Source organism: Microcebus murinus, chromosome 6 (genome assembly GCF_040939455.1).
Source record: "Microcebus murinus isolate Inina chromosome 6, M.murinus_Inina_mat1.0, whole genome shotgun sequence".
Classification (NCBI taxonomy): Eukaryota; Metazoa; Chordata; class Mammalia; order Primates; family Cheirogaleidae; genus Microcebus; species Microcebus murinus.
The window spans coordinates 34,261,898-34,279,842 of NC_134109.1; the positions used below are offsets into that span (position 1 = coordinate 34,261,898).

Consider the following 17,945-nt stretch of genomic DNA (forward strand, 5'->3'; position numbering starts at 1 on the left):
AGGGCAGTTGGATGTGGTTGGTGAGAGTAAGAGTTGTTTACGGCATTTAATTTTTCTTATTTTGTACCTACTTTTGCTCATTTGCCAGTAGTAGATCTGCCCAGAATTAAATATAATACTTCAGAGGTGGGGAGGAGCTTCATTTTATGGACTTATTAACAACATATTGTACAATGTGGTTTTGAAATGTAGTCATTTCAAATCCAAAAGCTATCAAAATAATCAGAGGCTGTTTACAATCCCTAAATGACTAAGTTCCTGACATGCTTAAGGCCAAGGATCTAATATTTCCACCCAGATTGGTGGGGGGAGAAAGGAAAAACAGCACTAAAACAGAGGTTTAAGAGATTTTGATTAACACAAATGACTGTGCCTAGTCTTTAAATCTGTCCAAAGCAAATGGAGTGAAAGCCTTTTAATCCTTTAGTGCTTCATCTGGCAGTGACCTCAGAAAAAAGCGCCTCCCTCCTACATCATCAAACTGACTTCCTTTAGTTCTTTGTTGTTCTGTGTAGATCTTTGAACCCAGATTTCTCTAAGATAGGGAAAAAAAAACGGGAAAAAGACAGTTAAAACATTGAGTGCTATGGGATTCACTTTACAAATCCACTAAAAATATTAAATTAGAATGAATGTATGTTAACAGATGCATTCCCAAAATCTGTACCCACTATCTATTCAAGCCCTTAAGATGATTTTTAAAAAGAAAGTATAATAGTTCTCACCACATGGGGTTCATTCTTGCTGTTAGTTGTTCTGCCCTTAGTTATAGTGCCCATGGTACCTAATGGGAAACATTAGGAAAATGAGAGCTGCTTTTTAGAAGAAAAACAAAAACAAAAAACCTAGTTTTAAGTTGCAAGGCTGTTGACATTTATCACAGTATCATATAATTATATCACTGTAGTACTGACTCTGGTATTAGCATTGATGTGAATTTTCTGATTGTTGTTTCAGAAAATAACTTCATCAAACAATATTTTTAAAGTTAGAGTGGTGGATCTTTTTTCTGTGGAGAGCTCATGTCCCATGGGGGAAAATCCTTTGAGAATTACATGCAAATAAATGAAGAAATGGAATAATAAATTCTGTGTATTTATACACAACCTCAGGTAACCTAGCTGTATAGTTCTCAAAAATGCTCAATTGTAGATAGTGGAGAACAAAGTTAAGGGTGGAGATGGGGAAAAATAAAGAGAAGACAGAATGGCAGGCCCAGGCTGAGGGAGCAAGGGAGCTAGCTAGTAAAAAGGGGAAAGAGGGAGAATTATAGTGGACTAAACAGGACCTATAATGAATATATCCTAAGTTAGAGTAGCCAGACTAAAACATAGGACTCCCATTTAAATTTGAATTTCAGTAAATACCAAATACTTTTTAGTATGTCTCATGTAATATTTGGGACACATTTATACTAAACATTATTTGTTTATCTTAAAATCAAATGAACACACACAAAAAGGTATCCTCTTTTTATTTGCTAAATATGACAGCCCTATCCTAGACATCCTGCTGTACTCCTGGAGTGTGTGATGCCAACAAGTTATGGAATCTATTATTACCCATTAAAATGTAAAAAGAAAATCACAACCTCATCCACCTGTGAAGAGCCTGCCCCACAGATCATTCATTAAGGAAATTTCTTGCTAACCTCCCATAAGCAAGGACATGCAAGTTATACCTATATCTAGCACCTCAAACTAAAGATCTGATTCCACACTAATAATGAATTATAAGTTTATCTTACAGGTAACAGAACTGGAGACAGAATCTGACATTCTTCTACCTACCCAGGGACATCTACATAATTGATGCTTCCTTCACTCTATTATTTTATGTAAAATGTAGATTTCTTGAGCTTCACACAAGAATGTAGCCACTACCTCATCAGCCCTCGCACCCACCCTTTTCCTTTGCCTTTAAAATGCAGAAGATTCCAACCTTCAGAAAAAAATAGCCACAGCTTGTCTGTGGTTCTTGTTTTTCCCAGGTTTGTCTTTAAAATCTTGGCTTAATAGACCTCCATTGATTGCTATTTTTACCTCAGTCATTTATTCGAGTTGACAAAAATAATCCTAATATCAATAAGGATACAGTTTACTTTTTTCCCAACCTTCAAAATTTATACTTAGGGAAAAAAAGAATTTTATTCTTCCTCTGAGTTTCTATGGGTTTTTATGGGAAGTGAAAGAATGACTTAGTTTAGAAATTAACTTTATAAGCTACTAATGCCATAAACCTAACTTTGAAATTCAAAAGGTTCTGGTTGCCTCAAAGTTTAAAAAAAACCTGTACTTGAGAGCAATACAGACCTTATCAAGGACTCAGATTTGAGCTAGCTGTGGCTTTCCACCCTTGCCCTTTAGCTTAACACTACTATTTTCCTTTCAGCAGCACCTGCTGAAGTGTATTTCAGGAAAAACAATACTACAGTGAAGTAAAGGTTAAAGCCAGAAGGAATGACTTGCTATCAGAACAGAAGGAGTTACAGAGTAAACAAAGTCTCAGGAATATTCATTTCCCACCTCACTGAACTTTCATCTGAATTTATAAGTGTAGCATAACATTCACATACAACCTTCAGGTTCTTCTCAAAAGAGCTCAAGTAAATGCTAAGAGTTGGGGGAGGAGGAGGAGAGAAAAGCAAGGCTATCAGAATCAAATGTCTTATCACAAGTTATATTATTGCTGAAGATAAACCTCTTCTTGAAACACAGCAGGTGTGATGGGAAATATAGCTGAATTCAGAGATTGCTTATTGCCTATGTGCTCTAAGACAGGTGACTGCAAAAGTCCACAAACTTCTGGACTCTACAAAAGCTTAGGAGGGGCCGCCATACACCCTGAGTCAAATTATAATTTTACACTGGTGAGGAAGTAAATTCCTTCAAATGTTACCTGTCTCTGGAAAGAGCAAAAAGGAAGACTTCACCCTAGGTGTAAACAACAGACTAGGTGATGCAGTATGCTAAAGAGATAAGACTGACAATGGTAAGGCAACCTCCTAGGCCTCAAGGGAATTTGCAAGTAGGGAATTGCTTGAAGTGTAACAAAGTGAGTAATATTAACACAGGATTGTATTTTGCCAGCCCAATAGATCACACCACTGCAACTCAGCCAACCAACACACAGTACAGTGGGAGGAGGGATTCTTGGCTAAGAGCAGTGGAGTAAACCCTTCCTCTACTTGAAAATGCCTGGAACAGAAGGACCCGTACCCTGAAATACTGGAAGGTGTGTCCAAAATAACATTGCACCATTTCTCTAGAACAGGTTTATGAAATTCAATTCTTTTGAAACTGGAGGAAAAGGAACACTATCCGAAAACACTATTAAGTACTCAGTAAGCACCACCTTGTGTAATTGTTCAACTCATTGTTTATTTCAGTGCTCCAACTGCCTGATTTATCTGTGGTAGAAAGAAACAATGTTAGTCTAAGATTGTGGAGGAAGTTGGCAATGACCATTTTGGGGAATGGAGGGAACTGTAGTTCAGGGAGTAGAATAATAGATAAGGTTTGTGTAGCAGAACACTGAGTTTAATATGGTCTAATCAAGACTGCCAATAATACACTTTGGTGCCACAGAGCATGTCACACAACATAAATAGGTTCTTTTTTCTTTTTTTTTTTATTTAATATACAAATGTGGTACATTTTGTCCTAAGGGTAATTAATAAAAGGCCAATCACTTCCATTTCACCTTTCCTGAATTACCACTATTTGTGGACTTGAAGCTTGGATGTGGTTGGTGCCACCTACTGGGATAAATGCAGAATTACAAACCTGAACGAATTAACCTTAGGGAGTATGATTCTTCATTATATACCTTAAGCAGGTGATAAATTTGGATTCAATTCAGAGCCCTGAGAGCTACAAGAGGCATGAAAAATCACATACTTTAACACTGCCACTTTGTAGCATAATCTAGGAAATAAGCCTTGAATGTGGTCAGAAACCTAGCTTTTCTGAGCTTGTTTCTTGTTCTATGATACCTAGTCAAGTCATTGTGAGGGTTACATAAAGTGATGTTTTCAACACGTTCTATAATATGTTGTGGTTGGCCGGGCGCTGTGGCTCACGCCTGTAATCCTAGCTCTTGGGAGGCCGAGGCGGGCGGATTGCTCAAGGTCAGGAGTTCAAAACCAGCCTGAGCAAGAGCGAGACCCCGTCTCTACTATAAATAGAAAGAAATTAATTGGCCAACTGATATATATAGAAAAAATTAGCCGGGCATGGTGGCGCATGCCTGTAGTCCCAGCTACTCGGGAGGCTGAGGCAGAAGGATCACTCAAGCCCAGGAGTCTGAGGTTGCTGTGAGCTAGGCTGACGCCACGGCACTCACTCTAGCCTGGACAACAAAGCGAGACTCTGTCTCAAAAAAAAAAAAAAAAAAAAAAATATGTTGTGGTTGTTTTAGATAAAGAAAAAAGCTGAAATTAAATGACTTTCCCAGGTAATATAACTAGAGCCTCAGTGTAAGGCCTGCAACTCATGTATCTGAGTCTAAATCCAAAACATTTTCCATTAAATTACAATTTTCCAATATTTGATGATGAGATGATTTTAGGTGGAAACTCAGATAAATTTAGGATGTATTCGAACACAAAATTAAATACTATAAATTATAGTAAGAAAATTATTCCCTTTTCAATTCTTTCAAATTTGATGGCATCAAGAGGAAAGTTTCACTTTGGTGCTAATTTTCTTTAAAAATTCTCTGTCTTGCTAATTTCACTTCCTAATAAAGATAAAACAGGACTCAGAAAAAAAAAAAAAAACAACAAAAAACAAAAAAAAAACAGGACTCAGACTTCAGAATCTTGTTAGAAAATTAAAATTTTGGTTTTTTTGTATACTTATTTTTTTATATTGAATCATTTAACTCTCATAATTATTGGTACTAGTATTATCCCAATTTTCTTTTTTTTCTGAATACTTAATTTTTTCTTTTTAACTTCAGAATATTACAGGAGTACAAAAGTTTTGTTTACATAAATTGTTTTTGTATTGTTTGAGTCACAGTTATGTGTGTCCATCCCCCAGATAGTGTGCATAATACCTGTTAACTGAATTTACCCATCCCCTCCTCCCCCTCTACCTGCTTGATTTGCAGTAAACATTATTTCCATATGTGCATATAGGTGTTGATTAATTAGTTCCAATTAAATGATGAGTACATGTAGTATTTATTTTTCCATTCTTGTGATACTTCACTAGAAGGATGGTCTCTAGTTCCATCCAGGTTAATACAAAAGGTATTAGTCCACTTTTTTATGGCTAAGTAGTACTGTATGATATACATATACTACATTTTATTAATCCACTTATGTATTTTTTTTTTTTTTTTTTTGAGACAGAGTCTTGCTTTGTTGCCCAGGCTAGGGTGAGTGCCGTGGCGTCAGCCTAGCTCACAGCAACCTCAAACTCCTGGGCTCGAGTGATCCTTCTGTCTCAGCCTCCCGAGTAGCTGGGACTACAGGCATGCGCCACCATGCCCGGCTAATTTTTATATATATATATCAGTTGGCCAATTAGTTTCTTTCTATTTATAGTAGAGACGGGGTCTCGCTCTTGCTCAGGCTGGTTTTGAACTCCTGACCTTGAGCAATCCGCCCGCCTCGGCCTCCCAGAGAGCTAGGATTACAGGCGTGAGCCACCGCACTCGGCCTCCACTTACGTATTGATGGGAACTTGGATTGTTTCCACATCTTTGCAATTGTGAATTGTGCTGCTATAAACATTCAAGTACAAGTGTCTTTTTTATAGAATGTCTTTTCTTTTTCCTGAGAACTGAGAACCATGCATGCATAGAATGTCTTTATATAATCCCAGTAGTGGGATTGCTAGATCAAATAGTTTTAGTTCTTTGAGTAGTATCTCATACTACTTTCCATAGAGGTTACAATAGTTTGCAGTCCCACCAACAGTGTCTGAATGTTCCTCTCTCTATGCATGCATACCAGCATTTGTTGTTTTGGGACTTTTTGATAAAAAAGCATTTTCATTGGAGTTAAGTGATATCTCATTGTGGTTTTGATTTACATTTACCTGATGATTAGAGATGTTGAACCTTTGTTCATATGTTTATTGGCCATTAGTCTATCTTCTTTTGAAAAGTTTCTGTTCATGTCTTTTGCCCACTTTTTAATGGGGTTGTTTGATTTTTTTCCTTGCTGATTTGCTTGAGTTCTTTATAGATTCTACTTACCAGCCCTTTATTGGATATATAACATGCAAATATTTTCACCCATTCTGTAGGTTGTCTATTCACTCTAGTGATTGTTGTGTAATTATTAAGTTTACCTTCTATTATGGAAAACTATACTAATTTTTTCATTTATAATAGTAATATAAATTTTATTTTAAGGAGTACATTTAAGAATTTAAAGAAGCCAATCTAAATAGCAAATATTGAATAAACAGTAGTCCAAGTGATACATAAAGTTTGAAAACACTGAGCACCACCAAACTACCTCCCTACCAGTAAGAGATTCTGTTAGCAATAATCTCTTCACATAATTACTTTTAAAATTCTTCCATGAAGAAAAATATCTTTTGTTTTCTTTTCAATAATCAAACACTAAAGGTTATAAATAGGCAAAATCTAGGACTCTGTTAGATTTCAAATCCACTATCACACAAACAAACCCAAAGATTTTGTATATGTGTGTTAGAAAATGAAACTAGTCTATAATCAGTACTCAATGAATACAGAATCAATAAAACACAGGACTAATGGGTCACTCATGCCTGTGGCTACATTAATTTGTGGTAACTGAATAGTATAGTACCCCATCACTTAATTCTCTAGGAACATAAGAGAAAAGGTGTTGATCTGTGGCTGTTCCAGTTCAAAATTGATTCAATGTTCTGCAAGCAAAGAAAAAGAAACCTCCTGAAGCAATCAAGTTGAATGGAACCCTGCACTATTTACTAAGTTAGGCTTGATTTTAATCTGGAGCTAAAATAATTTGTCTTCTTACCCTATAGATCTCTTGAGATGACCTTCAGTTAATTTTGAATGAAGTAAAACAGGCATCTATCTGTCCTTCTCATAACCCTCCTCTCCTCTGTCTTTTTAAATTGTATCTTAATGATTTTATACTGCTTCCAGTTGCATTCCAAGTTCTTTCCTTCCAGCACTCTACTGTCCAATTCTTATCAAAATATCAGTTGAAAGAAAAATATGTGTAGAACAACACTACTTGAAGGATAGGTAGTCCATCTAGTCTTGTAGATTTTCTAAAGTTTACCTATGGCCAGACCAGCATACGGCTATGTACCTGGACCAAATAATCTCAAGGTGATTTATCACTTTTTATTTTTTTTGAGACAGAGTCTCACTCTGTTGTCTGGGCTAGAGTTCCATGGCATCAGGCTAGCTCACAGCAACCTCAAACTCTTGGGCTCAAGGGATCCAATCCTCCTGCCTCAGCCTCCTGAGTAGCTGGGACTATAGGTATGTACCACTATGCCCAGCTAATATATACACACACACACACACATATATATATATATGTGTGTGTGTGTGTATATGTTTTATTTATATATATATATATTTAGTTGTCCAGCTAATTTCTTTCTATTTTTTTAGGAGAGACGGGGATCTCGCTCTTGCTCAGGCTGGTCTTGAACTCTTGAGCTCAAATGATCCACTTTCCTTGGCCTCCCAGAGTGCTAAGATTACAAGCGTGAGCCACTGTACCCGGCCCATCACTTTTTTTTTTTAAATTTTAAATTTATAAGTTGTTACCTGATTGCACCAAAGAATAAATGAGAAACAGCCTAGGAAATTTAGATTCTGAATTCATTTTAGAAATATTGTTGAGGACATTGACGTTGTCACACATACAGCATCCTGTCCCTACTGTATAGACCTGGAGAATTAATTTATCTAAGGTGTTAGTACAACAAAAAGCTGTTTTTCCTGAGCAATTGGTTCACCAAGACTTCATGAACACTGCTCATCCATGTTTCTTTTTGCTAGGAAATTCAGAACCAAATTTTCAGCCTACCTCTACCAACTATATAGTACTTCATTATTTGTTCTCATGTATTTACCTGGCTTCAACTTATTTTCCCTTTCCTTTGATTTATTTATCTATTTAACCCTATGTGTTATGTGTGATTTTCATAAACTATTCAAGCCTTTTATGGAATAAGACTGAGAAGAGATTAGAGACATTAGATAGAGTGTTGTCTTCTCTTGGCTATGATTTCTCATTGAATGTCCATTTTTAAAAATATAGAATTTTAAAAATTTTTCCCTGACCCCCAGATTCATTCCTTTATTCTATTTTTTTAATAGACTATATGATTTCTGCTACTGATGCCATAAATTCTTTGAGGGAAATCACTGAAACTCTCAGAGGAACAACTGGGATGGTAAAATTCACAACCATAGTCGGATGTCTGTCTCTTTGGCCTTCTGCTCTGAAATAGCAAAGTCTATTCTAACAAAATGCACGAGCTCAACCAATTCTAATTTCTAGGAAAGGGGAGGAGGTAGGAAAGAAATTAAAACTTTATTGAATGCCAACTATGCATCAACTATATATGCTAAGTACATAATATGTTGCTTTATCTTTACAAAGGAAATCTTAATTTCCTCCAGAGAGAATCTTTATCTTGGTATAAGAGATTCTGAGTAATAATAATAATGATGATGATGATAGTGAAAAAAATCTATTATCATACCACTAAGACTTAACTTATTGTATGCCAGGCATTGGGTTGCTCACTTACACCTCCAATGTAAAACAAACAAAACAAAATCTCAAACTGTGTACCTAGGATTTTCTACTTACCTTGGGACCCAGGAAGATTTAAAAATGTTTGCTTTGGCTCAAAATTCTGCTGTAAGTACAGTGATACTTTCAGGTCATTAGCCTTCTGGTAGTTCTTCATAGCTTCAATTCTCAGCTCAATCACTTTGCCGTGAAAGTTGTTCTGAAACAGGACATTTCTCAAAACTACACATACAGTATTAGCTTCTCTAAAACTATTGTTACCTAAGTCAACTTTACCCAGAAGCTAAAAAATAATCCCATCATACTCAGTCTTTAAAAATGGGCAGAAAGTATTTGTGATTTTCCCCCGTTTCAAATAGAACAAAATCAAGAACATATATTCCAAGTTACTCAAGGTAAAACCAGAGATAGGTCCCTTTAGCCATTTTCACAAATATGTTTCTTTAGTGGGACAATTGGTAACCCAGGATGAGGGAACTGGACTTAACAATTTGGATCTAAAAGCCTTTATATTGTATGAATGAAACTGCATTTCATGTCCAGCCTTAGAAGATCTTAGTACCTGAAGGATGTTGGTTTGATCCTGATACTTGACCCGTTCCATTTTCCTCTGTTGCTTTTCCTGGTGGAAGAAAGAGCACTGGGTGACAAAGTAAATTGAGATCAGATATGTTTTCTCAGTATGCTGCCAAAAACCTTATAGCAAAATTATGGTGTCATAGATTCATTATTAAATTAGTTTCAATGGCACCATCCTAACTGGCCTCACGTGTACAATCCACTCTCTAAAAGCTAAAATCTAAATGAATAAGGTTATTTTATGTGAATGAGTTGGATATGGGAAGATGAGATACAAGCATAATACCTCTAAATAAATTTTCAAAGACAAATTAACAAGTGTTCTGACATCACATAGCTATTGCAGAGTTGTCATTGTTGGTATAACTTCTCTCACTTTGCACTAACATGACTTCCCAGAAACTTGGATGTCACTCTACTCAAATATAATATCCCAGGGGAACCAGATTGCCTATGACAACTTTCATAGTTTCAGGAATATACCATAACTTAGGTAGATTGCTACAACATTAAAGATTTCTCATGTATCATCCCTATAAGCCACTACTGTTTAGAATGGTTGTACTACCTTCCTTCCTCATCTCCTTCACTTTCTCTGCAAGTGATGTTTCCAGTTCACTGTTGGTCTTCCTAGGTGATGAGGGGGATTTGGGAGCCTGGGATGAAAGAAGAAAGCTAAAGGAATAGGAGGTCACAGGACAGAAGTGCAATGTCTCAGCAGACCATAAATCTAATATACCCTGAAAACCCAGATCCTACATATCTGCCTACCCAAATTAGCCCTGATTGTCAACAAGCTATCTCCAGCTGTGTGGCATCAACAGTCTTGAAATTCTGAGTATATGCAGTCCACTTGCCTTTCCGTCCTGCAGTTCTGCCTTATTTTTCATCTGTGATGTTTTTGGTTGATCACTGAATTCTTCTGACTCTAATGTCTGTGGAGAGACATTTTGGCAAGGGTTTAAATTAGTGGAAATTAATGAGGGAAGTGGAAAACCAATATAAGTTAAAGTTTTTGATTCCTGCCAGTCAGCAACTTCTCAGGGCCTGACACGAAAAGTGTACTGCCAAAGGGGGTTCAGAATGTAATGAGCTCTTCCTTTCATTCAGTCCCTTGAGCATACTTTATAATAATAAAAACTATTAACTGAACCCTTATTATATGCCAGTCACTAAGCTACTTACTGCATTACTCTACTAACTTTGACTATTCTACTACATTACAAACATTCACATTTACTCCTTGCAGCTCTTTTAGGACTATTTTTATTTACATTTTATAGATGAGAAAACTAAAACTTGAAGAGGGTAAGTCATTTTGGGAGGTCACATAGCTAGGAAAATACAGAGCTAGAATTTGAACCAGATCTTTCTTTCCGACTTTGAAGCCCGTGTTCCTGACTACAAGGCATGCTGTTCTTCATTTTTCCCTGAAATATGGGTAGGGAAAGTTGATCACAAGCTACACGTATGGACATCTCTCGTTTTATAATAAAAAGTCTTTTAGTAGCTCTGGAGAAGGTGGATTTTGATAGAGGAGTTGTGCTGGCACATTTCGTGTCACAAGGACTCAAGAACCCTGGAACTAAAACTTCTGACGCCTCACAGAATTGATTTGTAGCTGCCACTGAGAACCCAGAGCAGATCTCAATACAAGACGCTTGTATTCTGATTATTTGTGGAAAGGTGAGATGACAAAAAGCAGCCAGAGATCACACCAAACACCTGTTTATATCACAAGACAAAATATGTTCTTCTGGTTGCATAATCTATTTATATATTTTTAAAAAAGAACACTTGGGTCTCAAGGGATTAGACCACAAAGGAATTTCCCATCGTCCCCTGAGCCCCAGTTTCCCAGTAAAAGGCCCTAATATTGTTATCTTAAACAATGCAGTGAGTGCTGTAAAATCATAGAGACATTAGAATTGGATATTTTGTATTCATTCATTCAGTTTAAATTTATTGATTTTCTACTATGTGCCAAGCATTGTGCTGGGAACAAAGGATTCAGACAAAGCAATCAAGATACTGGAAGACAAGATACAGGGAGATAAGACAAAAGTAAAAAAAAAAACAGTAAAAATAATAATATGTTTATATTACGAAAAGAGCTATAGAGGATGTGAACAGAGTTGTATAATAGAAAGTAGGCAGAGGATGCCCTATTTTATTTTAGATCAAGCAAACAAGGAGGGCCTCTCTGAGAAGGTGACATTTAAGCTGAGACCTGAAGGATGAGAATGAGCCAACCATGAAAAAATTGCATTACAGGCAGGGAATAAGGCAAGAGCAAAGTCCTTGAGACAGAAAAGTCTTGGCATGTTTGAGAAATCAAAGGGAGGCCAGTGTGGTGGCTGCATAGAAAGCCAACGGAGGATATCTATGAGAGAAGACTAGATGGAGAGCAGGTGAGAGCCAGATTATGCCACATCAAGGGGTGGCTGTAAAGGTTTTTTGTAAGAAGAGTGACATGGTTTGATTTAAAAATATCATCATGGCTGCTGTGCAAAGAATGGATTGGAATGAGATATTAGTGGAAGCAGAGACATGAAAAACTGAGAATTGGAGGCCAGAGAAAAATGGAGGTTCTTTGTATTATGAACTGTAGAACAATACTTTCAAGAGATCCTTAGAGGCATACCTTGTTCCATAGCATCTCCATTTCCTTCCGAAGCATCTTGTTTTTCCTTTCCTGTTGGAGGGGGGAAAAACAAACAAAAACGTGTTTGTCCTGCCATTGAAGTGAGATTGGAAGAAGTTACTAAGTAATGGTGGAAAATAGGTACAGGGACATAGTAAACCACAGATGAAGACAATGAATGTGCCTAGTCTCAAATCCAGGAACATGAAAGATGAGTTTGATGATGATTATGGTAAAGCACACATAACAAGTTATTATTTCAAATAATAATTTGATAATGATTGTGAGATGGTATCAGTATAAATGAGTTCCTAACATTTAATATGTTCTCATTACATGGCAATTTCTCTGGGTCTTAAACCAATAATTCTAATTTTTAAGATCCTTTACATTGTTGGTTTTTTAGAAATCTTGGAAGAACCCCCATTATATACTGAAATTAAAAAAAAAAAAAGAATCTTAGTGCAAACTCTTTTCTCTTACTTTGATAGATATTTTCTATTCTTTCTGAAATGTGAATGGTTAATATGCCTGTATTCATTAATCCCTAAAGGAAAAGTTTTTTAAAAGTCAAAGAAATATAATTTTTATTAGTTAGTCCCTGTTTTTCCCAACATTTCATCTGATTCCCTTTGGATCAGTCTGGAGTGTATTCATCAAGGAGATATAAGTGTTGGAGCACCAGGTACTAGAAATGAGAATTCTGTCTTTCCTTACACATCTGACAATGAGACGGAATTGAGCCCTATTTAGGAGGCTGTTCCTGTAGTACCCACCAACCTCTTACCAGGTTCTGTTTCATCTCCTCTGCTTCCTTAATGAGATCCATGACTGAAGATTGATCACTCCCCTTCCCTGCCATGATCTGCCTCATGATCTGCAGGCTAGAAGGAAGAGAGACATACAGCATAAAACATATCACAAAACATACATGCCTTCTAAAGGGTAATATTGCTATTCTGCAGTCAGAAAGTACTCTACCATGGAAGTTATACAGGGACTAAAAATCTCAGGAGTTATGGAAGTCCTTCTGGACATAGAAGGTCTCTATAACTAGGATGATTCCACTCCTAATTGACATTTGCCTTATCTATGTGGTCTATAATGAATTATGTGCTCTTTAATGCTCAAAACTTAGGTCTTCAACAGCCAGTGAGAGTCCTTTCCACCTCTCTCAGAAGAATGTTTTGGTATATGAATTTTAAGAGAAGAAAGGTGGTTCTGCCCCTGTAAAGGAAGAGATTGAAGAACCTGCTGTCTTGTAGGATAAATCTCAGAGTTATTTCCTACCCCATCTCTGTCTACTTTCTCCTACAACCTTGCTTCTTTAGATAAAGGTATTTGAGTTTGTTAGGGAAACCACCTATATCCTCATGGTAGCCCCCAGAGAATGCAGGCCATTAAGAAGTTCTAACAGAATCTGAATCAATACCAAGTCATTCACTGTGAGAGACGATATTCCTTAAAGACATTAATTAATTTGTTTGTGTTCTTTGTACTTGTTTCTCCTCAGCTCTAAGCAGAGAGCCATGCCTTTATGTTGTCTTGCTCTGAAAGAAGTCTGTGTTGCTGGGTTATAAGCAACTGGTGCTTGACCACAACTTTCTGCCTGACTTTTGTTCTCTAAAAGTCTAAGTTCCTTGAGATGATTATGATAAGCATATAGAATAAAGGTAGACCCATTGAAGTGAAATTTTCTGAGACTAGAAAGGAAACAGAGAGTTGGTGGGCCCCAAGATGAGTAAGTGCTCTAGTAAAGAGTTAAAAGCTTAGTTACCTAGTATATTTAGAGAGGTTATACACCAATTCAGAGAGCTTCTAGGCTCAGAAAAGATTGCCATTCCACTACTTGGCATAGAAAGAATAGAGTCATTTATTCTAAAGTGATTCCACAAACATGATAAGGAAGCTAGCAGTGTGACCATGATAGACAGAAGCTATTAAAGGCTCTTAACTGTTTCTTGGTGGGCACCCTAGGGAGGAAGAAGAATAACTATAGCCCCATGGGATGAGGGATGAGTCATTTTACCAAAAGAAAATAAAGGATTCATCATCATTCTGAGTTTGTGGTTACAAATTATTTATCTACTACAGCTGAATATTCAAACCTTTTAGTAATTAAAAAAAAAAAAATTGTAAGTAAGTATTGCTAGTTCTGTGGAAATTAAGTTCTCCAGTCTTTCTACCTCTAAGAATCCTGAGTAAGGAGCCCTTACCTTCTTTGTTTTTCCTCCAAGTTAGACATTAACTTCTGGTATAAGAGGTTGTTCTTATTTTCTAGAGGTTTAAGCATCTCTAGAAGTTCCTGCCTCCTTAGCTTTAAGTCCTCATTCAATTCTTTCAAGTAGTTGTCATCTATTTTAGAACTTCTGTGGGAAGAGACACCATATTATCTGCCTTAGCCTGAGTTAGTAGAGAGAGACAGACAGACAGAGAGACCCTCTTTTCCCTCTTAGATAATTACCACTTAGCATCCTCCATCAAAGACTCACCTTATTTTTGAGGGCGAGGGAGATCCTGAAGAGTTTGCACCACTTGTCATCTTGAAGGGAAACGTCTACTCTAAGAATGAAGAGGCTTTCTTGAAAATATGTTTTCTTTTCCCATCCAGTTAAGTCATCATTTTTGTGCTGCTGTTCTTGAAACTCCTATTGCATTGGACTGATTTTAGCTACAGCTTGAGGTCACAATGGCCCTAAGACCACAAAATCAACAAGTCTTTTAAGTAACTCCAACATCAATGGCAGCTTGTTGACTGAAAATTCTGACTACATCTGGTCAGTTCTAGCCAAATGCCAAAAGTTTTATTCTGGAGTCTTTGTGTGTTTTTTTGGTTTTTGGTTTTGTTTTTTAAGACAGAGTCTCAGTCTGTTGTCCAGGCTAGAGTGCCATGGCGTCAGCCTAGCTCACAGCAACCTCAAACTTCTGGGCTCAAGCGATCCTCCTGTCTAAGCCTTCCGAGTAGGTGGGACTAGAGGCATGCGCCACCATGCCTGGCTAATTTTTTTCTTTTTTGGTAGAGACAGGGTCTCATTCTTGCTCAGGCTGGTCTCAAACTCCTGAGCTCAAACAATCCACCTGCCTGGGGCTCCCAGAGTGCTGAGATTACAGGCATGAGCCACCATGCCTGGCCTATTCTGAAGTCTTTGAATGTATAGGATAGAATCATAATGGAATTTCTATTGTGTTAGAAGATGGTGGCCTGTCAAAAATAACTCATTGCTATCTTCTATGACAGTACACTTCTGTGGAAGGCCTACTATCTGTAGGGTACCATGCTTGATTCTGTGAGTGAAGAAAAGATAAAGACACAGTATCTATCTCCTTACCTTCTGGGGACTTTAGGAGGAGGAGGGGATACTTCTAAGAGACATTTTTAAAAAATAGAGTCCAAACTGGCAAATATAGGATATGGATATAATAGAATAGCATACTATATGTACCATTGTCATTATTTTCCAATCTTTAAAACATGGTATTACCATAATGACTAGATGAAAGAATATTGTATACATAGCAAGAGAACTTAATTTGTGAAAGATCCATATTGTTAGTATATCTTTCCATAGCCAGAGTCTTTCCTGGAAGATTGTAATTCTAGGCTCACTTCAAGATGTTGATTCTGCTTCTCTTTTCCTCTTTACTAGAACCACATTTCCTCTGGACCCTAAGATCTTCTGTCTTCATCTATGTCACTTAATGAACAGAAGATAATCCCAAGAGTTGCACATTTGTTTTATCATGCCTTTTTTTTTTTTTTTTTTTTTTTTTTTTTTTTTTTTTTTTTTTTTTGAGACAGAGTCTCGCTTTGTTGCCCAGGCTAGAGTGAGTGCCGTGGCGTCAGCCTAGCTCACAGCAACCTCAAACTCCTGGGCTCGAGTGATCCTTCTGCCTCAGCCTCCCGGGTAGCTGGGACTACAGGCATGTGCCACCATGCCCGGCTAATTTTTTTTTTTTTTTTTATATATATATATCAGTTGGCCAATTAATTTCTCTCTATTTATAGTAGAGACGGGGTCTCGCTCTTGCTCAGGCTGGTTTTGAACTCCTGACCTTGAGCAATCCGCCCGCCTCGGCCTCCCAAGAGCTAGGATTACAGGCGTGAGCCACAGCGCCCGGCCTATCATGCCTTTTAAACACAGTTTTAAGGCAGTATTTTCAGTGAAGCTTTCAAATGTGAGTTGTCAGTCAATTTCAAGTATTAACTGAACATTTCTAATCATTTTCTAGAGGTATTCTCCAAAGTAATTTAACCTTTATCTTTTGGGAAACAGTTGAGCATTAGAGGCAGAGTATTGTAGTGGAAATAACATAAGATTTATTTTGTCAGACCTTATTAGTTCACTCAGTTTCTCCATGAGCATTGAGCTGCCTGTGAGTAAGTTACTAAATTTGCTGAGCCTCTGTTTCCATGTTTATAAAAATGAGAATGGTAATGTTGACCTGACAGGTTTGTTGTATGCATGAAATGTAATATTATGTAAAGTGCTTGGCTCATGTTAGGTGTTAACATTTTAGTGGGTTTTTGTTTATTTGGTTTGGGTTTTAGGATTGCTTAAAGCTCCAGTTAAGTGGTCAGATACAAAAAAAAGCTGATTTATATGAGGCTAGTGAAGCTTAAGCTTCATTTTCACAGACGTCTTCCAAAGGCCTAGAACTTCATTTCATATTTATAATTTTGTATTCTTTTTTGGAAAGAGAGACCTCTCCAAATTAAATATTCTTCAGGGTCCTACAGGTTAGATAGGATACATAATGCTCCTGAGTGCCCTTTACAACAAAACTTCTTCTTAGGAAGTCTCTACAAATACTTTTTCTAAAACATACATATGTTACTTGTAAGATTGATATGATACCTAGTATAACATTTTATTAAATTAGAACAGCCGTATCAAGTCAACATTCACATTGGTTGCCCTAGGAAATTCCATGAAAAATTTGGATTGAATGAGAGTAAGCAAAAACCTCACAGTTTAAAAAAAGAACTGAATGGATGAATTATTATTCGTAGCATCTTTGATTGCATATGTAGTCAAAGTAGAGACAATAGTAGAGGACAAAAATAGCATTGATCACTAAAGCATAGCCTCTTTAAATTTTATGTTGTGACATTTGGTTGGCAGAACTATGATAGAATTTTAAAACATTTAATGGATAGGCAGCATCCCAACTCACCTGCCTTTCTGTCCTTGCTTATGAATGATTCAAAGAGGAAGAACATTTGCTATTCTGATGTGCTCTTTTCTATAGCCAATCAGCACCTTTTATTTCATAACATTCTGATGCCCCTTTGTTATCTTGCAACATGACTTCCAAGGAGAATGTTTGCTTTGTAATAATGTATACGGAAGACTTTATAGCGAAGAGCTTCAAAACCAAAAAGCAGTATTGAAAGGTGATGAATTGGTGTATGATATTATCCCTTGACACAGGGGGAAGATATATATGACTGTTAGAAGTGGAAGGAAAGGAAATTGAACATTATGTTTTTCCTGAAGTAGAACATTAGGTTATCTGTTGATTGAGGAGGTGTGGTAGAAACCTTGGAAGAGTGATGACTTGAAATTTGGAATAGCACCTGAGCAATGGGAAAGGAAGTCAACCAAGCAAGAGTAAAAGAGTTGCCAAGTAGTGCAAAGGGTCAAGATGAGTTTGGAAATTGTAGATTTTTCATGACATGAATCAGCAGTTATACAATTTTCTCCAGCAGTACTTGGCAAACTAGAAGCAATAGTAGAGAGAACAGATGGTTGTTCGACTATTGACTAGGACTTGGCAGAATGGATAAGCAGAAGTTCAAAGGAACAAGGGCTGAGAGTGCTGGTTAGAGTATCCATCAAAAGGTTAATCATAGTGTTTCGGTTGTGCAGGGAAGAAAATGAGAAAAGGGGTAGCTAAGAGAGGGGAAACCAGAAAGGGTTTGAGATTGAGGAGTGTGGGGTAGAAGAACAAAAGTTATGGTCAGTGAAC

At 37.0% G+C, this 17,945-nt stretch overlaps 1 protein-coding gene and 1 long non-coding RNA gene across 9 annotated transcripts in view; one reads left to right on the plus strand and one right to left on the minus strand.

The window, feature by feature from the left end:
- LOC105878366 (uncharacterized) overlaps nt 1-17,945 on the plus strand; it is a 70,517-nt gene that overhangs the window by 9,652 nt on the left and 42,920 nt on the right. For 2 of the 3 annotated variants that reach the window (XR_012919713.1, XR_012919715.1), the window contains exon 1: nt 16,097-17,370. The exons of the other annotated variant lie outside the window; for it this stretch is intronic. This is a non-coding gene — a long non-coding RNA (uncharacterized LOC105878366). Of the gene's footprint in view, nt 1-16,096; nt 17,371-17,945 lie in introns of those variants that run through there. 3 annotated transcript variants of the gene reach the window in all.
- Nucleotides 336-17,240, minus strand: CCDC196 (coiled-coil domain containing 196). Of its 6 annotated transcripts, none has more exons than XM_076003941.1 (10): nt 17,151-17,240; nt 14,468-14,537; nt 14,192-14,341; nt 12,763-12,859; nt 11,976-12,026; nt 10,189-10,266; nt 9,315-9,374; nt 8,810-8,951; nt 726-784; nt 336-535 (listed from the first exon to the last, which is right to left on the minus strand). In XM_076003941.1, exons 2-10 carry the CDS (start codon nt 14,515-14,517, stop codon nt 416-418), a joined length of 807 nt encoding a protein of 268 aa, XP_075860056.1. In that variant the 5' UTR covers nt 14,518-14,537; nt 17,151-17,240; the 3' UTR covers nt 336-415. The 6 variants fall into 6 exon arrangements, with proteins under 6 accessions (XP_075860056.1, XP_075860055.1, XP_075860059.1 ...); XM_076003940.1 differs by having other exon boundaries at nt 14,192-14,344; XM_076003944.1 differs by lacking the exon at nt 17,151-17,240 and adding an exon at nt 9,906-9,987 and having other exon boundaries at nt 9,315-9,376; nt 14,192-14,344; nt 14,468-14,557.